We start from the raw sequence: 23473 nt of genomic DNA, 5'->3' as shown, positions 1-23473 counted from the left end.
CAAGCCGTCCTCAAGGCAGGTTCCTCGCTTCTCTCCACACAGAGCACCAGAATTACTTCGGGGTAGACGATAAGCTGGGCTCTGTGGCTGTATCACTACGACGTGAGGAGAAAGAGGGCAGCGCTGGACCCCAGTACAATTACCGCCTTATAATCCGCACAAGTCAGGTGGGTTCTTAAGGCATGCCGCAATAGCCGTTCATGTGTTTTCTTATCCCAAACTGCGAGCTAAATTTGCTTACCAAAAATCAGCTGTGAGAACTGTCTCTGCTCTCAGGTTAACACTCTAAAATACACGGCACACAAGGAAAACAATATGGGGAGGGAGAAAGGGTTTAGTGGAAGCCCATTCCTAAATTTATGGTTTGTATAATGCAGTTCTGTCTATGCAGATTCTTCTTTCTTGGAGAACGACACCTCCCCAGGAAAACTGACAGCAGCCCAGAGCAGATGACAGCCGCCACATTCACACCAGATGTTTAAAGCGCTAGGATTCCACTTTAAACAGCCATGGCTGGGAATCCTGGGAACTATAGTTTGTTACGGGTGTTGAGAGTTGTTTGGAGACCCCCTATTCTCCTCACAGACCTACAATTCCCAGAATCCTCTGGGAGCAGGGGTTAATTGTTAAAGCACTCTGGGAACTGTAGGGCTGTGAGGGGAATAAGGAGTCGCCTAACAACTCTCAGCACCCTTGACAAACTACAGCTCCCAGAATTCTTTGGTGGAAACCATGATTGTTTGAAGTGGCATTATACCACTTTATGGTGTAAATGTGGCCTGAAAGAGAGTCTGTGGCAAAGGTGGGACTTAACCCTAGCTTTTCTCAGGTCCCACCCCAACATCCTAGCCACTAGGCCACACTGAGTGGTGTCATGGCCTTACGTGGAGGGGAGTCCCCCTGGTGTGATCCTCCTCCTGTCCCCTTGACAGCTCTTGTTTTCCTCCCAGCTCCGGACTCTGCGGGGATCTATTCTGGAGGATGCTCTTCCCCTTTCGGCCCGCCACACTGCCCCACGGGGCATCCCTCCCAAGAAGTTGCTGGAACACGTCATGCCAGAGCTCAACCTGCAGTGTCTCCGCCTGGCCTCTAGTTCCCCAAAGGTCCCAGAGACCTTGCTCAAGTTGGATGAACAAGGGGTAAGGCTCTTTCATTCAAAACGCATATTCCCCACCCTGTTATGTCTTAGAACTACCTTCAAGGCCGTTTACTGCCATGAAAAATTGTTTATTTGTTTTTATACTGCCCTTCATCCGTAGATCTCAGAATGGTTCACAACATAAAATTGCAGTACCTCGGAAGTCAAACAGAATCCGTTCCGGAAGTCCGTTCAACTTCCAAAGAACGGCTTCTGATTGGCTGCAGGATGCTCCTGCAGCCAATTGGAAGCTGCGGAAGCTGTGTTCTCGCTTCGGCAGCACATATACTAAAACTAGAACGATATAGGGAAGCTGCGGCAGCCGTATCAGGCGTTCGGCTTCCAAAAGAACATCCGAAAACCAGAACACTCCCTTCTGGTTTTTGATCGTTCGGGAGCTGAAACATTCAACTCCCAAGGCGTTCAGGAGCCAAGGTATGACTGTATAAAAAAATGCAAAATACATAGTAAAAATAAGAACAAAAACAAACCTATAATCCCACAACACATTTAAAAGGGCATCAGATGTCAACCAAGGAACTACCTCAAAGCAGTGCCACATGGTCCTAACTCCAGAAGGAAACCATGGTTGATGGTATTGAAAGCCGCTGAGAGGTTGAAGAGAATAAACAGAGACCCATGACCCATGTTTCTCTCCTGACTGAGGTCATTGTACAGGGCAACCAAGGCAGGTTCTGGGCCAAAACTGGGCCTAAACCACCATTGAAATGGATCTAGACAATCAGTTTCTTCCTTGAGCAACTAGATTTGTATCATTTCTATTTAAAAATAATAATTTAAACATCAGACAGCAACCATCAAAGAACAGCCTGCTGAGCTGTAAGGCAGGGCTAGGGAACCTGTAGCCCACCCAAAGTTATTAGACTCCAGCTCCCATGATCCCCAGCCACCATAGCTAACAGCCAGGAATTATGGGAGTTGTTGTAGTCCAACAATATCTGGAAGCCCCATCTTTCTCTGCTGTCTCAAATGAGCATGGCTACGGGTTCATTTCCATTCAAGATGTTGACTTTGGCTTTTAAAGCTCAACGCAGCTTGGGACCTCAGGTACTTTTTTTAAAGAGTGCCTTGTCCCACATCAATCTGCACGGCTTTTAAGATTTTCTACTGAGACACATATGTTAAGATCTTTTACTCCAGCTACCCGGAAGTAAGGCAGGGATAACTACGTGATGGGCTTTTTGTTGCGGTTGCGCCTCTCATTGGATACTCTGAATACTAGTTTCTGGGCGACAGCAGCAGGAGAGGGCTAGCGCTTTTGTGGCCTGCTTGTGGGCATCACAAGAGGAATCTGATTGGTGATTCTGTGTGCAACAGGATGCTGGATTAGACCTACCCAGTAAAGTGAAGGCTTTGAAAGAGCCTCTGATTGGTTCTCGTTTGGGTCTTGCCCTTCAATCTACCCATCCCGGACTTCCCCCTCCCTGCAGCTCAGCTTCCAGCGGAAAGTCGGGGTGCTGTACTGCCGGGCAGGGCAGGGCTCCGAGGAAGACATGTACAACAACGAGGAAGCAGGGCCAACTTTCCAGGAATTCCTGGACCTCTTGGGTGAGCGCATCCGGCTGCTCGGCTTTGGCAAGTACCGTGCCCAGCTAGACAACAAGAGTAAGTATAACAGGAGTGTGATTAGTGTGTGTGTGTGTGTGTGTGTGTGTGTTCCAGGGTAATGGTTAGGGGGTGGCCTATGGGGTCTTCCGCAGTAGACCATGGATCTCCTGGTCCTTCTCCCCCACTTCTTAATACTTAAAAAACAACAACATGCAATGTAAACAGTAATAAAATATAAACTGCTTAGAGGGCAGCTGGATGCAGTGCCCATCTACCACCTGAATTTCCTGGCGGCATTGATACTGTTGCATGCCACCCCAGTCTCTGAGCAGTGAAAGATTTCAGGCAGTTGCCCAGGGTTTGTGGTTCCTTTTGGAAATGAGGCACAGCAGAGACCATGGTGTGTTTATGATACATGGTTTATTTACACATATACAACCTGAGCCTACGATGGAGGGGTTCACAGCATCAACCTCCCCCCCCCCCAAGGGCCTTGTTTCTCCCACAGCACACAGCATTTGCCACAGCATAATAATAATAATAATGATGATGATGATAATAATGATGATGATGATGATGATGATAATAATAATAATAATAATAATAATAATAATAATTTATTTATACCCCACCCATCTGGCTGGGTTTTCCCAGCCACTCTGGGCAGCTTCCAACAGAATATTAAAATACAATAATCTATTAAACATCTAAAACTTCCCTAAACATCTAAAACTTCCCTAAACAGGGCTGCCTTCAGATGTCTTCTAAAAATCTGGTAGTTGTATGCCACATTTTGATGCCAGGCCTGAGCAGGGCTTAGTGATCAAGTTCCTAGCTCTTTTTGTCTTCTCCTGTTAAAGCTATGCATTTATTTATTAAGTAAAATTGGTTGGTTGGCGTCTGTCTGTCTCAGAAGACAATGGAGAAGTACGGCTTTTGGGGGGCGTGAAGTTGGAAGGTGGCCATGCCTGCTGTGACTGTAGAGAGACAAGTTTTAGGAGAGACCAGTTTTGTTGCAGCTGGGGCAGGTGAAGGCGTCCGGTTATGCTGCTGCAGATGCAACGTGGCGTTTCTTCTCTCCGCTCCTCCCAGCAGTCATTGCTCCTCTGGTTACTGCTATGGATGCACAACCTGACTGCCATACACAGACCTTTACTGAAAGAGCTGCCTTTTGGGTGGGTGGATGCTAGCTGCAGCTGCACTGAAAGTGTTTTTAATCTCTCTGCCACTCTTCTTTGCAGATGATTCCACGGGAACCCACTCACTCTATACCACCTATCAGGACTATGAGATCATGTTCCATGTCTCTACCATGCTACCCTACACCCCTAACAACCGCCAGCAGGTATGTGGGGGCACTTTTGCTTAGTTCAGGGGAACAAGAGATTCCCCATAAAAAGTAAGCGAGGGGAAGCCGCCACACACATACTGGAGAAGAATCAAGCAGAACTTATTCACATCCTCTAACGCTGCATTCAGAGGCTGAGCAGAGTGCCTGTCCCAAGTCTCCAGCTCCCCATTTCTCTGGTAACCTTCCTTTCCTCCCCCACCCCCAATCTTCTGCAGCTGCTGAGGAAGCGGCACATTGGGAATGACATTGTGACCATCGTCTTCCAGGAGCCTGGAGCGCTCCCCTTCACGCCAAAGGTGTTCCGCTCACACTTTCAGCATGTGTTCATTGTGGTGAGGGCACATGAATCTTGCACAGAGCACACTACTTACAGGTGAGAGGGAGGTGGCAGTGTGGGGGAACCTGGCAAAACTCTCCCTGACCTTCCAATTGTAACACCTCCTTTGGGCTTGTTCCTCTCGATGGACTTGACAGTGAGAGATATTGAAGGAAATTAGTATTTTTTGGTTGTAAATCCTTTAGTCCTTGTGCCAATATTATTATTTACATTTATAAGTTGCTTACCTTGTGAAAATAACCCAAAGTGAGGTACAAACACTAAGACCAATTACACAGAACCAATAAAAAACCCTTAAAAACATATCTATATAAATAAAAGGCAGGTCTTTTCCTACCTGGGGCTGGGGAAACCCAGCCAGATGGGTGGGGCAGAAATAATAAATTATTATTATCCCACTAATAGAGGCCAAAAATACTTAAAACCCTTCAAATTAAGGGCCAAAGGCCCAGGTAAAAAGCGCACGTTTGCCTGGCAACTAAGACTAGACAAAGATGGTACTAGGCAAGCTTCCCTGGGGAGAGCTTTCCACAACCACAGAATCACCGCTGGAAAGGCTTGTTCTCGTGTTGCCACCCTCTGATCACGGGGCCAGGGTGAGTGCATGTGGGGAGGGGTTGTCCTTGACATATGAGGTTCTGAGCCGCATTGAACAAACCATGTTTAAAGCAATTTGTGGCATAACATGATGTGCGAATGCAGCCATCATTGCCCATTGTTAAATTTTAAATCCATTCTTTCCTTATTTCATTCCAACCCTTCATCCAAGTTGCTCAGAGTGGCCCATGGTCGTCATAGCAGTCCTTTGTGGTAGGCTCATCAGGGAAAGAGTGTGTTGGACCCAAGGTCAGCCACTGAGCTTCATGAATGAGTGGGTTTTTGAACCAGGCCCCCTGGTGCTAATCCAGGCATCCCCAACCTTTGGCCTGCCAGATGTTTTGGACTACAATTCCCATCATCCCTGACCACTGGTCCTGTTAGCTAGGGATCATGGGAGTTGTAGGCCAGAACATCTGGAGGGCCACAGGTTGAGGAAACCTGTGCTAATCCAACTCTGTAGCCACTGCCTCAAACCACACTTCCACATAGGCAATGAACGTGCCCCATTTAAGGAAGAAAGCATCAAGTTTAACTAGACTTCTGAATAAGATTAATCGGATGTACCAATTTCTCCATTTGTCCCAGATTCATAGCAAAGGTTGTATCCAACTAAGTTATAGCCAGAGTAGTCTCATTAGAATGAATGGTTATTTATGAATTTCAGTGGGTCTACTCTGAGGAGGACTAACGTTGGATTAAATCCCAAGACATGAGACTGCTTCTCAGTCCTTTATTCCTGATTGAAAAAGTAGGTTCTGGTTAAGGTTTTAGGGCACAAAGATCAGAGGAGTAATCAGGACTTCATCTGGAACACAGCAGAGATAGCCTGCAAAAATGTTCACTAGCACAAGCAAACTATATTGATGTATTTATAACTTGTTACTTATCTCTTGCAATATTTTCTGCCAGAATATGCTAACAGTCCTCACAGATCCAACAGCATATGGAATGCAGGACCAGGTTTCCATACGGGTTTTTAGAAATTAGATTTTTATTTTATTCTCTGCAGGAAACTCAGCTGGCTGAGACTTGTAATTCCTGTACTCTTTTGTCTTAGAAATATGTCCCCTTGTGGTGAAACAGAGGCACAGCCACATTTTAAGGGATTTTTTATTTTATTTTTTATTTTTTGAAGAACCGTTGTACAGTAATTTGACCCTCAGTATCCTCTGTAACAGTAGTACAGTACAGCTACAAGGGTGTTTCCCCCCTGGTTTTCCATTATTATAAAAACAAATCCCCTAAATGGTGTGTGTATAGTAGGGTACAGGTGGCTTTGCCCCTGCCATCCCTCCTCACAGCTGTCCAGATCTGGAATGGGGGCCCCTGGCTGGTTCTTTGTGTCGGGAGAAACGTCTGCACTCAAGGGAAAACCATAACAAAAAAATTCCTTCCAGTAGCACCTTAAAGACCAACTAAGTTAGTTCTTGGTATGAGCTTTCGTGTGCAAGCACACTTCTTCAGATACCAGAAAGCTCATACCAAGAACTAACTTAGTTGGTCTTTAAGGTGCTACTGGAAGGAATTTTTTGTTTTGACTATGGCAGACCAACACGGCTACCTATCTGTAAAGGGAAAACCATGAGATTAATGTCACATGTAGTTTGGTGCTGAGGTTAGTTCACAGTAGCCCTTCTGTTTTTATTTGCCATTCTTGGTGCATTTTTTCTTTTTCCAGAGAAACCAGATGACAGCAGCATCTAACTATTGCAATCTAGTACAACTTCTTTTTCAAACTTGATTTGCACTATTTTTGCCCTTTTTACAGTAAGGTATAATTATAGTACCAGCGTGCCCAGGTTAGACGAGCAAAGCAGTAAAGGATGTTGGGAGAGGCTCCTGTATCTTTAATTATCAGTTTCCTGAATACCTTTTTTTGATTGCCACAATGTCAGCTTTCCATAAGTGATGCGGGGAATTTTTTTTTCCAAGAAGGAAAAATACCCGTTTTAGAAATGCGTTGATTCATGAAATTAATGAGTAAAATAATGAATCATTACAGTACAAGTCAAATTTGACTAAATTTGGCAACTGAAATAAATGTAATATTAGTAATAAATAATCAGTAATAAAGTCACTTATTTCTGGTGGCTATCCCTAGATAGTACACACATTTGTTGAGATAGCTCTCCAGGCATGCTAAGACTAGCATGTTAAAGAATAAGATATGTGTTAAATGACACTAACTTTTCAGTAACCTTTAACTTTATTTATTTATTAAATCGTTTTTATACTGCCTTTTGACCCTAACAAGACCCTCCCCCCCAACTGTTAAAAAAAATTCTAAACTGGCATAAGCTTTTAGAGGCAACAGCCTACCTCATCAGGTGCTATGCCGGAACTGTGGAAAGCTAATATTTATTTGACTGTTAATTTATTTGATTTATCAATTGCCCAATACAAAAATAATTCCTAGATAACTTACAAACAGAAGCCAACCCAATGCCCCAGTGGGAAGCCCAGAAGCAGGACCTGTGCACAACAGTAGGCTTGCCATATGTCAGGAAAATTCCTGACACATCCTGGTTTTTGCATGTAAAAAGGGCGTGGGGGGGGGAGGGATTTTGCAGAATCAGCAAAATGTTAGGGAAAACCCGGATGTATGGTAATGCAATGGAAAAAGCAGTGGAAACAGCTCCAAAAGCTTAAAATCACTATTTTTTGGTGGGGAGGTTTCCCTTCAAAAGCTCAACAATTTGGGTTTGTTCCCTAAAATGTCAAGAATTTTGGGGTCTTCCTAAAAACAACTTTGCAGGAATTTTACTATTTTGAAATATGGCAACCCTGCACAACAGCAACTTTCCCCACTTGTGATTCTCAGAAACCATTATTCACAGGCATATTGCCACTGCCTTATACTGTGGCAAGATCTCGCGCGGTGCCCCAAAACAGTACTTTTTTTTCCTGGGCGAGAGCACATGCGATTGTGGCACCAAAAATGGCTGCCAAGATTTGACCATCCTGTTTTTCCCTCAGGTGATTGGGAGGTATGGGATCCCCATTTTTTTTTCAAGCTCTCAAACCCCGAACTTTTCTTTCTGTACCACTGTCACAGCACACCAGCAGAGGGAGCTGCGAGGCCTGTTCTTGAGTGGTTGTCAGGGTAATGCAAAGTTCAAAAGCCTCAGGCTTTGGGCCTAGTTCCTTGATCAGTTCAGTACGGAAGGCCTAGCTGCTTTTGAACTCAGTTACTGTTATTGCCCAGTAATTTATTTGTTAGCAGGTTGTCTGCCTTAATTGTACCAGCCCTCTGGTTTGGTGGGCTTGCTGTGAGGCCCATAGATCCCTGCCCCCAAATATAGTTGCATGCTGTTTTTTAAGTAGCAGGTTTGGGAAACTAGGATTGCACAGGGTCACTGTCTTAGTTTAGACTGCTCCCCCCCACCCCACCACAATTGTTTCCATCATGCCACAACAACCTCCCAGAGGTCACATGCCAGTGTTTGGCCGGGCCGGAAAATGGGCAGCGAAATTGATGTGACTGTTACCTTTATATGGTAGGGCAAACACCTCTCTCCATCCTGACAAGCAAGAGGCCATTATCACTGTTCAAGGATATTTCTAGCTAGATAAAAGCATTTAATGAGAGCAATAGGCAGGGCCATTGAGGGTTAAGGCCTAGGAAGAAGAGGTGTACTCTGGCGAGAGTCATAAGGGCTAGAAAGCTGCTTTTAAAATATATATAAATATATTCAAATGGAAATTCAGGTGCCCAGGATGCTGAATCCTGGGACCAATGCAAAATTATTTCAGTGATGCAGAGAAATAAGCGATTCTATTGCATTTTTTTAATTTTAAAAGTGTCCTGTGTCCCTTCTTCTTCTCTCTCTCTGCAAATGGCTGCTCCATTCAGCGTGGCTGTCAGCTGCACCAAGGACATCCCACGCTTTGGTCCCTTCATCCCGGCTGAGAACTCCTTTGCCAAGGGCCCAGCTTTCCGAGACCTCCTGCTCGCCAAGGCGATCAACGCAGAAAATGCGGCCGAGCGCTCAGGGAAGTTCCACGCCATGGCAACGCGCACCCGCCAGGAGTACTTGCGAGATCTGGCCCTCAACCACGCCACCACCAGCACATTGGAGGCCTCCTCGTCGCGCTTGGCCCTCATCGCTTTGGCTGCAAAGAAGCGCGAGAAGTCCAAGGCGCCAAAGGGGGCAGAGGCACACAGTGCGGGGGCTTTGGTGTGGGGCGTGTGGGCACGGGATGGCAGTAGAGGACCCGAGAGCAAGACTCCTGAGCTGCGGTGCCTGCTGGGCATCTCGGCTGAATTTCTAGTCCTCATTGAAGCCCGTGAGAAGAGGGTGGTTTTTAACTGTTCCTGCCGGGACATCCTGGCTTGGACCTTCTCTGAAAGCTGCACTTTGGACCTCTACTATGAGACAGGGGATTACATTTGCATGCGTGTGGATGAGGGTCAGGCCTCCGATATCCGTGACATTGTCCACCGGCTGCAGGTAATAATTTGTTTTCACCCGCTAAGGGGTGGTGGGGAGTGGAAGGGATGCATAGCATCATTTGGATTCAAAGTGCTGTGGTGCTAAATTTGGGTCCCATGTGCTCCACTTCCTGAATTACAGATGTGGGTGGGGGGTGACTGCTGTTAATTGGCTGTGGGGAAATACACTCTCCATATGCTTAGAGAGGGGTTCTTGTGCTTATTATTACTTGGTGGGTCCCAAGGCTATACACTGGCTATAAAAATAGGCTCTTTGGCTTAATCTAGTCACCACCTGAACTATCTCCCCTCCCCCCAGCTGGTGACTCGGGGTTGTGAGACGCGGGAGCTGACCCTCTTGCGGAACGGGGTTGGCCAGCTGGGCTTCCAGATGGACCCCGAGGGCTTCGTGACGGAGGTGGAGCGCTTCACCTTTGCTGAGACGGCTGGTCTCCAGCCTGGGGCCCGCCTGGTCCGTGTCTGCGAGAGACCCTTGCCCAGCCTCAGCCATGCCCAGACCTCTGAGCTTCTGCGCACTGCCAAGAAGGTCACCATTACTGTCGTACCCCCAGATGAGAATGGAAAGGCCCGGAGGTGAGTACTCTTTGGGGGTGGAAGAGAGGAACACTCCAGGACCGGTTTCTCATATTTGCTCTCCGTGGTGTGTTGCTTTTAGTTCTGATTTATTTTGGGTTTGCCCAGTACCTAGTCCTGGCATTAAACCCCTTTGCATAAGGTGCCTGGGGTCTTGAACTGGAGATAATAGCAGCAGTCTGCTGGGACCTGGCTGTCTTGGCCATAATAAATTTTCTCATTGGTGGCAGCTTGATTTTGAGATGCTCTCCCCAGGGATGCTTGCCTGGCTCCTGCTTTTATGTGTCATTTTAATGACCCGTATTCCTCATTTTAATGACCTGTATTCGGCCTTTTAATTTAATTTGAAATGGGTTCCCCTACGCTTCCCTTTCTTAGCTTTTGGTGTATTTGTGTGTGTGTGTGTGTGTGTGTGTGTGTGTGTGCGCGCGCGCGCGCGCCCCAGGACTTTGAAGAGCAGGATTTAAGTCTCTGTAATGAAAGCATACATAAAATTATTCTGTGTGCAAAAGAGGTGCCCTTTTGTCCCTTCCCTGCTCTATAAATAAGAAGGTCTTTTTATCCTTCTTAAAATGACCAGCTTGATTGGAAAGTAGCATGATGAAATGGATGCTGCTGCACGACAGTTGTGGGTGAGCCAAAGGCAGCTGCTTTCTCTGCAGAGCCTATCTGCCTTGCTTCCCTTTGCTCCTGCTCTGCAGCCTGATGGAGTGGTTGCCGTTAGGTGTATCAAACTAGCCCTCTAGTCCTGATGGAATAGCTGTTGCTGGACGACACTTAAGATTATTCCTCCACTCAACCCACAGGATGGTGCTCTGATGCCTTTGTCCTGTTCCTTTTTCTCTGCATTGGCAGAAGTTTCTCGGAGCTGTACCTAAAGTCTCTCCAAGAGAAGAGGAGGAGTGAGCCACCAGCCAGCGATGTGGAGTTGACCAGGCCGGGGAGCGAAGCAGGGTTCAAGCCTGCCACGCTCCAGCTGCTCCACTCACTATCCCTGCCAGACGGGCCCCCTCACAGCCTGGCGGAGGAGAGGACTGAGTTTCTGCGGAGTCATAGTGACCGAACGCCCAAGCCTCCAGACCCGTGAGTAGCACTAGTATCTCCAGGCTCTTTCAGGGCTCATACCCACTCACCCCTTTCCTGTCACATTTAGCCAACTTCCCTCTGCCTCATTCCATGGATCTTAGGAACACAAGAGACTGCTTTATTCAGTCCAGGCTATCTCTTTTTCTAGCTTGGCATTGTCCACCGTGCTTCAAATGGTAAAGGAACTTGGGCACACAGAGCTTCACCTGATCTGTATAACTGGAGATGCAGGGGATTGAACCTGGGATCTTTGCTTGCAAAACAGTCGCTCTGCTACAGCCCCTCCACCAATTTTATCTTGGGTTAGACATGCAACCCTTGTCTGTTTTTGTAGGGGTGTAGGAGACTGCGCCGAAAGACCTTTCATTGCTGCTCCATGCTTCCTCTCTTTCTGCTGCTAGAAGCACCTGAAGAGAGAGAGGCATGGGATAAAGGGAGTGTGAGGGGTGTGTGTGCATTTGCACCTGTAAACATGTCTTTTCCTCAAGGCCCATGATAACAAGGTTGCAGGTAATTGGAGGGGCAAAGAGGGCTGCTAACATTTGTCAGTGGACCAGATTCTGCCCTGGGGCTACTAGCTGCCAATTCCTTTCTTTTCATCAGCTTTTGCAGCTCCTGCGAGAGGGGGAGAAAGTTAGGCATCAATGAATAGAATAGCCATTTCCTTTCCTCTGGCCATTTACAAAAAATGTGTGATATTCAGGAACCAAGGCTGCAAAAAAGGCGGGGTTTCTTACAATATGTGTTTAGATCTAAATTGGACTGTTGTGTGTTGGAAAACGTTTGTAGGAAATGCTGTGACTTGGTTCTGAGACCTCAGATGTGGTATCAGCGACACATCATCCTTTTAGCATACATTCTCCATTCCTTTCTCCATGTCTCAATGTCTGGGGTCTCATTCTCTGCAGGGTGCCACCTCAGGACATCCCTGTCCTGCCAAATCCCCCTCCGGATCTCATCCTGGCTGCCACGCCCAAGCCCTCTTCAGACCAGGACGCAGTAAGTGTTTGTCTTCCCTCTTTGTACCTCAGTTTATGTGCCTTTTCATTTTAACATTAATAATAGTCACAGCAACCACTTTAAATAATATAGTGGCATCTATGTTCATGGTGATTTACAAGGAGCATGTTTGGCAAGTTCCTGCCTCAAGGGGCTTATTGTCCCAAAACAGACACAAGGGAGGCAACAGAGGAATGGGAGGGAGGTGTCTCAGGCAGAGGAAGGTCTTCCCCTTCTTCCCCTTCCTGGGGGTGCTGTGATTGTGCATGGGACATTCTGCATCAAACTGGAGCTCATTGGTAGGGAATCTCAAACCCATGGGCCTAATGAGGCCTCCCCATGGCTCATGAGGCCATTTTGGCAAAGCCACACCTACCACCCCCTTGCCTGGTGAAGGGTTGGCCATTTCTGGATATGATCCTCTGTCCAGATCCAATTCCCCAGCACAGCTGCACTCCCTCTCCAACAGTAGCACCTGAGGCAACCCTTTTAAAGTGGAAGGAGTTGAGTGCAATGTCACAAAGTGTGTTTGTGCGCGCACGCAACCTGCTAGTATTTGATGGCTTGAGGCATCAAATATGAGAACATAAGAGGAGACTGCTGGATGAGGCCAATGGCCCATCTAGTCCATCACCCTCTTATCACAGTGGCCAACCAAAGGCCTGTAGGAAACTTGTAAACAGGATCTGAGCACAAGATCCCTCTCCCCTCCTATGTCTTTCAGCAACTGGTATTCAGAAGCATTACTGCCTTTGACTGTGGAGTCAACACTAGTAGCCATTGGTAGCTTTATCTGCTATGAATTTGCCCAATCCTCTTTTAAAGTTGGATTGGTGGCCATCCCAGCCTCCTACAGAAGTGAGCTCCATGGTTTAACTATGCACTGCATGAAGAAGTCATTTATTTTATCTGTCCTAAATCCCCCAACATTCAGCATCATTGAATGTCCAAGGGTTCTAGTATATTGAGAGAGGAAGAAGAAAATGTCTCTGTCCATTCTCGCTCCCATGCATACTTTCATAAACTTCTTGCATGTTGCTTCTCACTCACCTGCAATCTTACATCACAGGGGTGTTGCTCCATCCCTTAATCATCTACTGAAATGGGCCCTGAATCGCACCCCATTTGTCTAGGTCTTTGCAGCATACACGTCCCCTTCTCCATCTCCTACACCTTGTAGCAACAGTAGACATCTTGCTAGTTTATGAGGATTAGGGTAAGAATATCCTGTTGCTGCTGTCTTAAGAGGGCTGGAAAGTTTCTTAAAGAAAAAAGAAAGCCAAAGTTTTCTCAGGAAGTTGGATTTTGCACTGTGTGCCACATTTAGTCGCTTGTGCCACATGGCAGAATGCACAGAGGGCTGTTTTTTCTGCTCTGCTTCTCCTAGGACCATCCTGGAGATCCCATTGTAAACAAGAAAGAATCTGTTGTGGGCCAGGTAGCCAAAGGCCCCGAATCTCTGCCTCCCGAGGAAAAGACCTCTCCACACTTGGAGTCCAGAGAAACAGATAAGTTCCTGCCGCGGACACTTTCCCTGCGGAACTCCATCACCAAAAGTAAGAGATCCTCCGCCCTGCGCTCCTTCGCTGCCCCCATTTCCCCGGGTGCAGAGGCACTGATGTGGCCACGCCTGGGCGGGCCAAGGGTTTGCTTGAGGACTGAAGGCCTTGCCCTCTCCTTTATCCCCCAGTCCTCTCTGAAGCTGGAGAGTCCCTGGAGGATGAGTGGGAGTCCATTGCCAACTTGGCTTCTGCTTGCAACAGCATCTTGGAGGCCCTTTCCAGGGAAGGTGAGTGAGTGTGGGGGACCAAACCAACAGGCTGGCACTAGCTGCGGCAAAAGTCTTCGAACTTAGTGTAGGGTAGCATCTTAGGAACACAGGAAGGTGCCTTAGAACAGGTCCAACTTGAACCTGGGACCTTCTGTGTGCAAAGCCAGAGTGCTGCCACTGAGCTATGGGCCATTCCCCTATCTAGGGCTTTCCTCTTGCTCTGGCTGAATCTCTTACCTGTGCCTCTTTCTCCATCCATAGGGCAGCATGTGTTGGAGAGCAGGGAATCCTTATGCACCACCGTCCAGAGGAGCACGAGCCAGCAGCAACCCAATGAGGAGTAAGAAATAGTTCTCTCTGTGTGTGTACAAGGGGACAGGGAAGAGAGATTTGAGCGTGCTGGAGAGGTTCAACTGTATGGTGGGGAGATCTCATCCGTACGTCAGCTCCCTGAATTCCTTCTCTCCATTCTGCAAGGCGTATCAAATATATATACATCTTACTAGTTACATAAAAATGTGAGAACAATCATTTGCCAGGCTATTTAACATCAGTGTCTCCCCATCCTGGTTCTCCCTTCTTTTCCAACTCTTTCAGGTCCCAGTTTCCTCTCAGCCTTGCTGATAAGGTCCTGCATTTGGAATCGACACTCAAGAAACTGCAGGAAGATCTTCAGAAGGTGAGGTAGTGAGCAGGAATGTAAGAGGCACAGAGGATCAGACCAGCATGGTTTTTGCAAAATTTACTTTTGAAAGGTATTCCCCATTCTCCCAAAGTTAGAGCGAAACTAAAAATAACATTAAATTTTCCTTTGCACTCTTAAAAAAGAGCAGCTGCTGCCCTTTTGAGAGAGAGGGGAGGATGCACGTTATCAGGATCTCAGCTGGTTATTGGCACTTTGGAGGTACTGCACAAAGAAAATCCCTTTCAGACAAGCCACACTTTTACCTGCTTCACACTTGACATCAAGTGTAGGGCAGGTGGGCATAGGCTGCCCAAAATGGACTTGTGGGTCAAACTGGGTGGATATATGGGCTGAAAGTTCCCTGCCGTTAACCATTTGTTCATCCCACATTTTTGGGTGCGTTTCCCCATCACTTTCCTAACTGCAAATTTTATTTTATTTTTTTAAGTGGATTTGTTGTGCTAGGGCAACAGAGCACCTTAATCCCCTTTAATTATGCAAATCTCAAGTTCTGGTGTGCACTTGAATTGCTCCCACAAAATTCCTAGTCTGGAGGCACCCAGAGTCTTTGCCCTCCTGTAGGCAACAGTCCTTTGGGTATTTGAAGAATTCTGCTCAGTCTTTACTTCAATATTTCAACATTTCATTCAATATTTCCTCATGGGACTAATTCCTCCCCTGAACCAGTTTTAAATCATACAAGGTATTGTACCTGAGGCACATGTCACTGGCTGCTTCTGCAGTCTTGAGGAACGGGTACATCTGCCGCAGCAGCTTGTTCTGTGAAAAAGCCTACCTGGCCATAGCTATATGTTATCTCAGGGGCAAGCGAGCACAAGGTAGTTCAGGATCTATTGGTGGATATACGGGGGATCAGCCAGCGTTTTTCATTCCCAAAAACAGCAACAACTAAAACAACTACCCCACCACCATAAATAAATAAAAATAGGTTGCTGAGAAAGAAAACTTGGGAAAAAAGCAGGACTGGGTTTTTGTGAAAAGGGGCTTGTGGACTTGGCATCTATGCTGATGCTGAGCACAATTTCCTGGCCTGCGTTTGTGCTCAAAAGGCACCTTGCTCCTTAAGTCTTAGTGTACTTCCATCCACCTGAGCTGCAGTTGTGCACCTGATTCTGGTTGGTAGACCTCAAGATTCTGGTAGAACAAGCAAGTAGGTCCCACAAGCCCAAAGGCTGCTCAGCCCCTGGGTTATCTGTGTATAAATAAATGCAGATAGAATGAAACCTTTGCAGTGAGGGAGCTGCCCATAATCTTCATTTCCCCCCCCCCACTTCAAGCCCTGCAGAAAGCCATCAGATTTGTTCATGAATGTGAACCATGAATTCTTCCCTTCCCATTTTCCTTTAAAAATCATTCTGAAAGGAGGAGGCTTCCTCTTAAAATAGCTTGGCATCCACCTATAACACCCTCACCCCCGGGTATGTGTCATTATCAGGACTCGCTGCCCAAACTCAGACATTGCAGACTGTCTGGTTTTCCTCCCTTCGTAGAGATGTGGGTTTCCTTGTTTATTTTTTAGTCATGCCATGTGGAACTTTCTCCTCAGCAATGTCTGAATTAATGAGGCCTCACTAGAACAGTTTGTGGGGTATTGCCTACAAAACCTCCAGCCACAATGCGTTTATTAATCTCTGAGGTGCCGAGGGAACTCCTGAGCAGTCTTGCTGGAACAGATCAGTCCAGTTGTCATTCAGGAAGCATTTTCTAGCCAACAGGTTCCATCCTTATCCCCCCCCCCCCCGTCACTCTGGTGGGCCTAATTTGACAGGTGGGTAGCACCACCTTGCCACCTAACGCCATAGTGACATCAGGTGACGCTGCATTTTGAGGCCCCAACTGTTTGCACTTCAAAGCCTAGTGTGGGGCTGTTTGAAAGCCCTTTTCGAAAGGGTCCTGGTGGTTGGGAATGTTTCCAGCCTGGAACAGAATGCTAAAGGAGAAGGGGGCCTGATGGAGCTCCTGGGGGCCGAGTGTTCCTCCAACAAAACATAGCAAACAGGGAAGGGCACTGTCTTCCCACCCCCTCAAGTGCTATTTATTTATTTGTTGAATCCTCACCCAAAGGAGCCCTGGGCAGCAAACAACAGAATGCTGAAGCAACACAATTAAACATTCATTCATTCATTCATTCATTTATTTAAAAACCATTTAAGAGCATCTTTTTAAAAAATCAGCTAATAATTTCAGGGTTGCTGGGAGCAGTATCTGGGTGAGCAGGAACAGTTTAAAATTCCTCTGGAATGTTACACTGATGCAGAAGACAAGATACACCTCACTGGGGAGGGTGTCCCACACATTGGGAACCACCACTGAGAAGGTCCTGCTGCGAGTCAGCATCATCCGGAAGACACACTGCACCAACAGCAGCAGCAGGATCTGCTGTCTAGGCATGCGACAGGGTCTCTCTTGAGGATCTCGGCGAGTGTATGGCTTCATATGGTCAGATGCAGGCTTTAATTGTTGCAGCAACAGCAGCCTTGTCCCCTCAGCCTCTAGATGGATTAGAACCAAGCCAGCGTAATGGGATGGAGCCCCTGATGTGTTTCTGAGTTTCCTTTCTTCCTTGTTTGTCCTCCAGGAGAAGGCTGAAAAGGCGGCGTTGCAGGCGGAAGTGCAGACCCTTCAAGAGAACACCCAGCGCTTGAAGGAAGCGTCAGAGACGGCGGCAGCTCAGCTCAGCCAGGTCACACAGATGCTGGGCGGCCCCCCAACGCCTCCCCACTGCCCTTGAGGCCCTCTGACCTCACTCACACCTTTGGGGGCCTAGGAGGGGGTAGCTGGTGCTCTCTCTCACTCACTCGTTACTTGGAGCACAACAGAGACTTTTGACAGGCTGTTCCATTACAACGTGCTCCTGCACCCCCCCCCACTTAAGCCCTCCCTCTGCTAGCCTTTGATGTGGCTAGTGCTACAGCTCTTACCACTTGGTGGGGGGGAATGTTGTATATTCCCAGAATGGGGGGCGGTTGGGTGGAAGCTGAGGTTTGGGGGCCCAAAGGAGACAGGGCTCCACTGGCCACCTTGGGTGAGGTGGAACTCTTTGGGCCCCTGTTACTGAACAGGTTGCACCTATCAACCAAGGCTTGCCACCCAGTTCCTTTCAGGGGCTACTGCCCCACCCCCTTCCCCAATTAATTTGTGCACCAGCCTGTAACCTTAGTTTGGAGCCATACAAAGCCTCCTCTCCAGGGTGGGGTTAGGGGTGGGAATGGTTGTCTTGTTGAGCATCTTTTTTAATTTTTTAAAAAACCGAATTACGATTTTGGACCCTGGACTTTTCTTGCCACCAGCCCCCGTGGAAATGCCACCCTTGTGGTTCCATCGGACAAAATAAAATAAAATAAATTCACCAGGCAATAACTGCAGATCGCCTTTGAGGAAGGGGAGAGTGTGACATGCCCAGGTTGATGATTTGCCCTGGGCAGAGGTGTGTACAGTGGTGGTGCTGGAGGGAGAAGGATTGAGCAAACCTTCCCTCGCTGCCTCCATTCCCTCCCTCCCTCCCTCCCTCCTCCCCCAACCCATCCCAGCACTGATTTGGGACTGCATAGGGGGCTTCCTGCCTGATGGAGGCCTTGGCCCGCATGCCCGTTAACTGTGAAGTTTTTGAAAGCTGTGACACAAGCCCTGCTCCCTCCTTGCCCTGTGTGGTCCTCATTTCCACCTCTTCTTGTAACCCATCACAGATTCTTCCTAGGTGGGGGCAAGACAATCCAGCTTGCTGTTTTATCTCACCGCCTCCAGTGGTGCTACCCATTGCTCCCCCCTCCTCCAATTCTGCCAGGGGTAGCCAACGTGACGCCCTCCGGTTGTGGCGGACTCACACCTTCCCTGACTATTGGCCATGCTGACTCAGGCTGGTTGGAGCTGAGAGCCCCAGCAAGATCCAGAGGGCAGCTCATTGGCTATCCTGATCTTGGCCCGCCCCACCTCGAGAAGCAAGAAGAGGTGGGGCACCCTTCTCCCCCTGTGCCGTTTTGTGTCTTTGTGTCCTGTACATATTTTTCCTTCCTTCCTCCTTGGACCAAGGTTAAGAGAGGCGAGGGGAGGTGGGGAATCTTGTTGTCCGTCTGTCTTCCCCACCCCAGCCTCCTGCCTGGATTTGAACTGAATGTACAGACTAGCTGTGGCCCTCCTTGTGCAATAAAGTCTTTGGTCTGCAGCCACATGCCGTGGGCTCCTTTGTCGTCCTTGCTGGCAACTTTTGGGGAAACGGGGGGGGGGGGCCTGGAAAAACAAGGGGTGGGGTGGGTGGGTGGGTGTGCATGTGCATGCTGCTGGTTAAGCTGAGGGGAGGAAGTGGGGGCACGGTTTCTGTGATTCCATCTAGATGATCTGCCCCCTCCATTTTAACTCACTTTTCTCCTTTTGTGCCTCTGCGTTCTCCCCACCCACCCATATCCGCTGATATCAGAGCTAATGCTCCCTATAATTCCGGGTAGTTTGCTTCCGGATGGAGAACAGAAGCCACTTCCTTGCTTGTCCAGACTCGCTCCTTTTAGGAGACTTGCAGTTAGTGGTTTTGTTCCTTCCTTCCTGTATAATTAAGTGGGCTAAATCTTAGGTTTGGCTGAGGACATTTCATAATAAATATAATGGACTCTGCCTGGTTGAGTCCTTCGCCCTCCCACCTGCCCTGCTCTCTGACCCCTTAAGTGTTTTCCCTTCTGCTCCCTCTACCCATTCGCTCTTCTCAGCCTATGGCTTGTTCTCTTCCTTTCTGCTTAGCCCCCCGTCTCTTTGTTCTTTGCTCTACCTTCTTCCTGGGTCCTCTTTCTGCTAGTCCTCAGTCACCTTGTCTCCCTAGCTTTCTCTTTGCCAAGGTCCATTCTGCCTATCTTCAGGCCCTATGGATGGGGCTCCCACCCCCCAGCCCTCATGCAAAATGTGTCTTTCCTCTCAGTGGCTGCAGTGTGTGTCAACCTTCTATTGTCAGCAGCTCCCTCTGAGCAGGTTTCATGTCAGCACAGCAGTGTGTCTGTGCGCAGCCCGCAGCTTTATTTTGTGGATTGCCATTGCATCTTTTGTTTTGTTTTAAAGCATGGGGGCGAGGCTACTTTTCATGCACAGCAGCGCCTTTGACAAAGACCACGTTTTGTAAGTGGGAAAAGTATGCAAGATTCCGGCCTGCACAGATCTCTTTGTTGTGCCCGTTGGAAGAGTCCAGCAGCTGCCAAAGGCTTCACAGGTCCTTTCGCCAAGAAAAAAGTGGAGTGGCTTAAAAAGATGTGGCTTAACACACATTGCCTCAGAGTGTAGTGTGAATGAAAGGGGCCAATTCAGCAGATCAAAGAAGAGGCAGCTGCTTCTGAGGTTTAGGATCCTTGCCCAATCAAGTGTGTGATGTGGTCAACTTTCTCGGAACCTGAGCGTTTGCTTAGATGAAGTTCCACTTGTGCCCACAGAGGGCCACTCCTGAGGATGGGCTCACCTGGACTGTGTGAGGGCTGCCCTTCTCTCTATGGCACACACTATAATCATAAAGGGTCACAGCTGGCATTCTTCTATGATATGTCACTGGTGAAGAATGCTTGTGGGAAAGGAACACCCTTTCGGAGAGCATATGTATCTGTGTGAGAGAGAAGACCTTCATGCCCCTTTCACAACTTTGCCCTGAGCTTGAAGGGACAAGCTGTACATTTACAAAGTACATTCTGTCGAGGATTCGTAACAAGCTATCAGCCTGATCCAAGCTGTAACCTTTCTGGGCTTAGCGAAGTGATAATAAAGAAGAGGGTGCCCCTGAGCAAGTGCAGACAGCATGCCATGCTGCTGAGTAAACACACACACACACACACACACACACAGTATTTGACATTGAAAGAAAGGAGAGAGCCCAAATAAAGGCTGTGCCCTCCCTTTCCCAAGCTCAGAGTATCCTTTGCTGTTAGAAAAGTTCAGGAGGCCATTTTTTAAAACTCTGAAATCATGACCAATTCTGAGCATATGGAGAGGGACTTTCCACCTCTTCCTCATAATGAGCAAAGGTCTTTCAAACAAGGCAAAGGAGGGAGGGACCTACCCCCTCCCAACCTTTTTAGGACACCATCCAGCTTGTGGGTGGTGCTACAGGGGAGGCTGGAGGTGTAGGACGACACAAATGCAACCCAATAACAGTGCATTAAACAACACGAAGAACACACACCCCGGTTTGTGCACACACCATTGTTCAGCAGCAAGGAGGATGTTTCACAAGGCAGCTTAATATGGTGTAATTACTCTCAAATCATTGTTGTGCACCCAGTCTGATGGGCTAAAGGGAGCATCACCCTTTGCAGAGCAAACCAACAGTGCTCTGATTAACCTTACTGGACTCTCTGCTTACTGGGGTAGAATAATTTGAATGGGCTCCCGAGATTTGTGAAAGTGCTGCTCTAGAATGTGCTTTAGAATGAACTAGGAGTTTATGGATAAGTGCATACCGTATTTCTCCTAACTCAAGCCCAGTTTACACATGGGAGGTGGCAGAGTCCTGAGGCTCTAAGTGCTTCCAAGAATAACGCATGTGGAGTGATCGTGTTTTTGAACAATCTCCCATGCAAAGAAAAGGCTCCCTGTCAGCAGAAAAGTAGTGCATCAGCAACAGGCTTAGGCAGGAATGTTCCTCGCTAATGACTTTTTCTTACTTGGAGAAAACCATTTAAAAAAATAAATAAATAAAAACTTTCCCCAATCTGCAACCAAACCTAAGGGGTACAATCTGTTTTCATTAAATGCGCCAAAGCTTCAGGTATGAAGTTTTACCCATGTTCATTGATTCTGTGACATTGTGTATGGATTAACGAATCTGAAATCAAAACAGCAGATTTGTTTCTGAATGTATTCCAAACACATTTGGAAGAAAGCCACGTGGTTTCACAAGCATGTCTACCACCTCTGGCAATGAGACACCATGTGTCCAATAATGCAAAACTCTTACACAGAAAGAGAGGAGAGACAAGGCAGGTTTTTGTTTTTGTTTTTTTTCCAAAACGCTTCTTTTACTATCACACAATCACAATCTCAAATTCCAGCTGTCGGCATTCTCACTAATACCCACTTCCTATTCCCTTGCACCCTGAAAACCACACTGGAAGATCAGTTCTTCACTGGAAGATGCCTCTTGCATTTCCGTCTGTTCATGGGGAGGCTGTACATGCCGGGAACCGCCATTCTCACTGCACAGTTTCAGCTGGAAGCTGGGAACTGAGAAAGTCGAGCTTGTCTTTTAATCTGGCGCCACAGATCTTAGTTCAGGGTCCATGCAAGAATCCGTTGTGAAGTGCAACAGAAGTTCTGCACTCTGGCTCCCAACAAATAAAAGGTCCCCCGCAAAGGCCGTAGCAGCTTCAGAGTCACACTGAAAAAATCATCGAGAAAGGTGCCAGCCTTCGGATCACACAGAAGCTCGTTTTCTGCCCTGCAGACTGCGGGTGATGGAGAAAGGCCGGTGGCACAACACGGGTGCCTGGCTAGCCCTGGCTCCCCAATCCGGACAGCTGGGGCAGGGGCCTGTGGGGCCAGGCCTTGGCAATGCTGTTCCCCCCGCCCCTTCTCAGCACTCTCTGAGAGGGCGTCCTCGATCCCGGTCCTGGCGGGGTTTCTTAAAAGGGTTTCTTGGGCCAAGGGGCGAGATTGCCGCGGAGGCACTGGCTTTCGGACAGCACCTGCCCTCCGGCGCTGTGCAGGGCCAAGTGCTTGCCAAGGTAGGCCCGGCGGCGGAAGCGCTTGGGGCAATGCGAGCAGCAGTAGCTTCCTTCGGCGGCGCCGGGGTGGGGCAGGGCCCCCCGGGGCGCGTTGCCCGGCTCGGGGCTCTCGTTCTCCTTGGTGGTGCCCCCCGCGTGCCCGCCGCCCCGGGGCTTGTGCCAGCGGCGGTGGGAAGCCAGGTTGGCCGGGCAGCTGAAGGCCTTGCTGCACTCGTGGCAGCGGTACTCGACGCGGGCGATGCGGGAGCAGCAGTGTTGCGCCAGGGCCAGCGGACCCGGGTAGGACTCCTGGCACAGCTGGCACACGAAGGCGCCCAGCAGCACCACCGCCCCTCGGTCAGGGGCAGCGCCGCCGCCGGCCCTCTTCGCGGGCGCCAGGGCGCTGGGCTGCTTAGCCGACGGCGCGCAGGCCGACCCGGTGCCCAGAGCCTGCGAGGCGCACGTCGGGGCGGACGCGCCCGGGGCCGGCGACCCCGAATGGAGGCCCCCTCGCTCCAGACAGCTGCCCAGCGTCGCGGCGCTTCCCGCCAGGCGCAGGGGGCCAGGCCCTGGGGCCGGGCAGTCCGGCAGCCCCCCGGCCCGGGGCAGCTTCCTTGGGGCGGAGGAGGGCAAGGCCAAGACCCCGCCGGAGACCAGCAGGCCCGACGGCACCCCGCCGCCATCCACCTCCTTCTGCGGGGTCCGGATCCGGTAGGAAATGGGCGCTTCTCGACGCGTCCTCTTCACCAGGAACCCCCGGGGCATCTTGGGAGGCTCGACGGAGGGCGGAGAAGGGCGCTGGCGCTTAGCCCTTGGGCACCAGGGGCCTGGCACGGCGGCGCACGTCGAGGGGGCTGCTGGCACCTGTTGCTGCTTTGCGGGCCCTGCAAGAGGAGAGGCTTCCAAACTTGGCGCAGGGGCTCTCCCGCTTGGCGCGTCCGCTCAGGCTTTTGTTAGCCGGGGCTGCTGCTGCTGGTGGTGGCGACGTCGGCGTCTCTTGCCCGTGCCCGCCGTCGTGTCTTCAGCGCGGAGCCAGCTGGCCTCTGGGAGCAAGCACGGCGGCTGCCCCGCTCTATAAAGGCCCGGGCGCCTATTGTGCTGGCTGGAAGCTGCAGATGGCTGGTGCGGGGCAGCCAATGGGCGCTGCGCTGGTTGCGTGGCTGCGGGTCCCGTGGGGGCGAGCGGCAGATGGGAGCACTGGCCCTGGCGCGTGGGCCCTGCCATTA

General features: G+C 49.2%; 2 protein-coding genes across 9 annotated transcripts in view; one reads left to right on the top strand and one right to left on the bottom strand.

Annotated features, from left to right (window-relative positions):
• The window catches only part of SIPA1 (signal-induced proliferation-associated 1), a 36736-nt gene extending 17987 nt beyond the window's left edge, over positions 1-18749 (top strand). For 7 of the 8 annotated variants that reach the window (XM_083478241.1, XM_083478245.1, XM_083478240.1 and 4 more), the window contains 14 exons: positions 43-167; positions 951-1139; positions 2590-2764; positions 3949-4052; positions 4274-4431; positions 8849-9446; positions 9747-10021; positions 10877-11104; positions 12016-12106; positions 13494-13662; positions 13797-13895; positions 14139-14217; positions 14475-14556; positions 17162-18749. In XM_083478241.1, coding sequence (XP_083334367.1) covers positions 43-167; positions 951-1139; positions 2590-2764; positions 3949-4052; positions 4274-4431; positions 8849-9446; positions 9747-10021; positions 10877-11104; positions 12016-12106; positions 13494-13662; positions 13797-13895; positions 14139-14217; positions 14475-14556; positions 17162-17314 — 2525 coding nt within the window. In that variant the 3' untranslated portion in view covers positions 17315-18749. The other variant, XM_083478247.1, reaches the window with a different exon arrangement.
• A 2819-nt stretch (positions 18750-21568) lies between these two features.
• Positions 21569-23271, bottom strand: LOC310694096 (insulinoma-associated protein 1-like). The gene has a single exon (XM_083476866.1). The coding sequence runs from the start codon at positions 23010-23012 to the stop codon at positions 22167-22169; it is 846 nt and encodes a 281-aa protein (XP_083332992.1). The 5' UTR covers positions 23013-23271; the 3' UTR covers positions 21569-22166.
• Between the last annotated feature and the right edge of the window lie 202 nt (positions 23272-23473).

Source organism: Podarcis liolepis, assembly GCF_965112155.1.
Source record: "Podarcis liolepis genome assembly, chromosome: 15".
Classification (NCBI taxonomy): domain Eukaryota; kingdom Metazoa; phylum Chordata; class Lepidosauria; order Squamata; family Lacertidae; genus Podarcis; species Podarcis liolepis.
The sequence above is the reverse complement of the archived record's forward strand: the minus strand, read 5'-3'. Positions and strand labels throughout refer to the sequence as shown.

Coding starts and splice junctions, on each gene's coding strand:
- LOC310694096 (XM_083476866.1), bottom strand. CDS start 23,012: ATGCCCCGGGGGTTCCTGGTGAAGAGGACGCGTCGAGAAGCGCCCATT.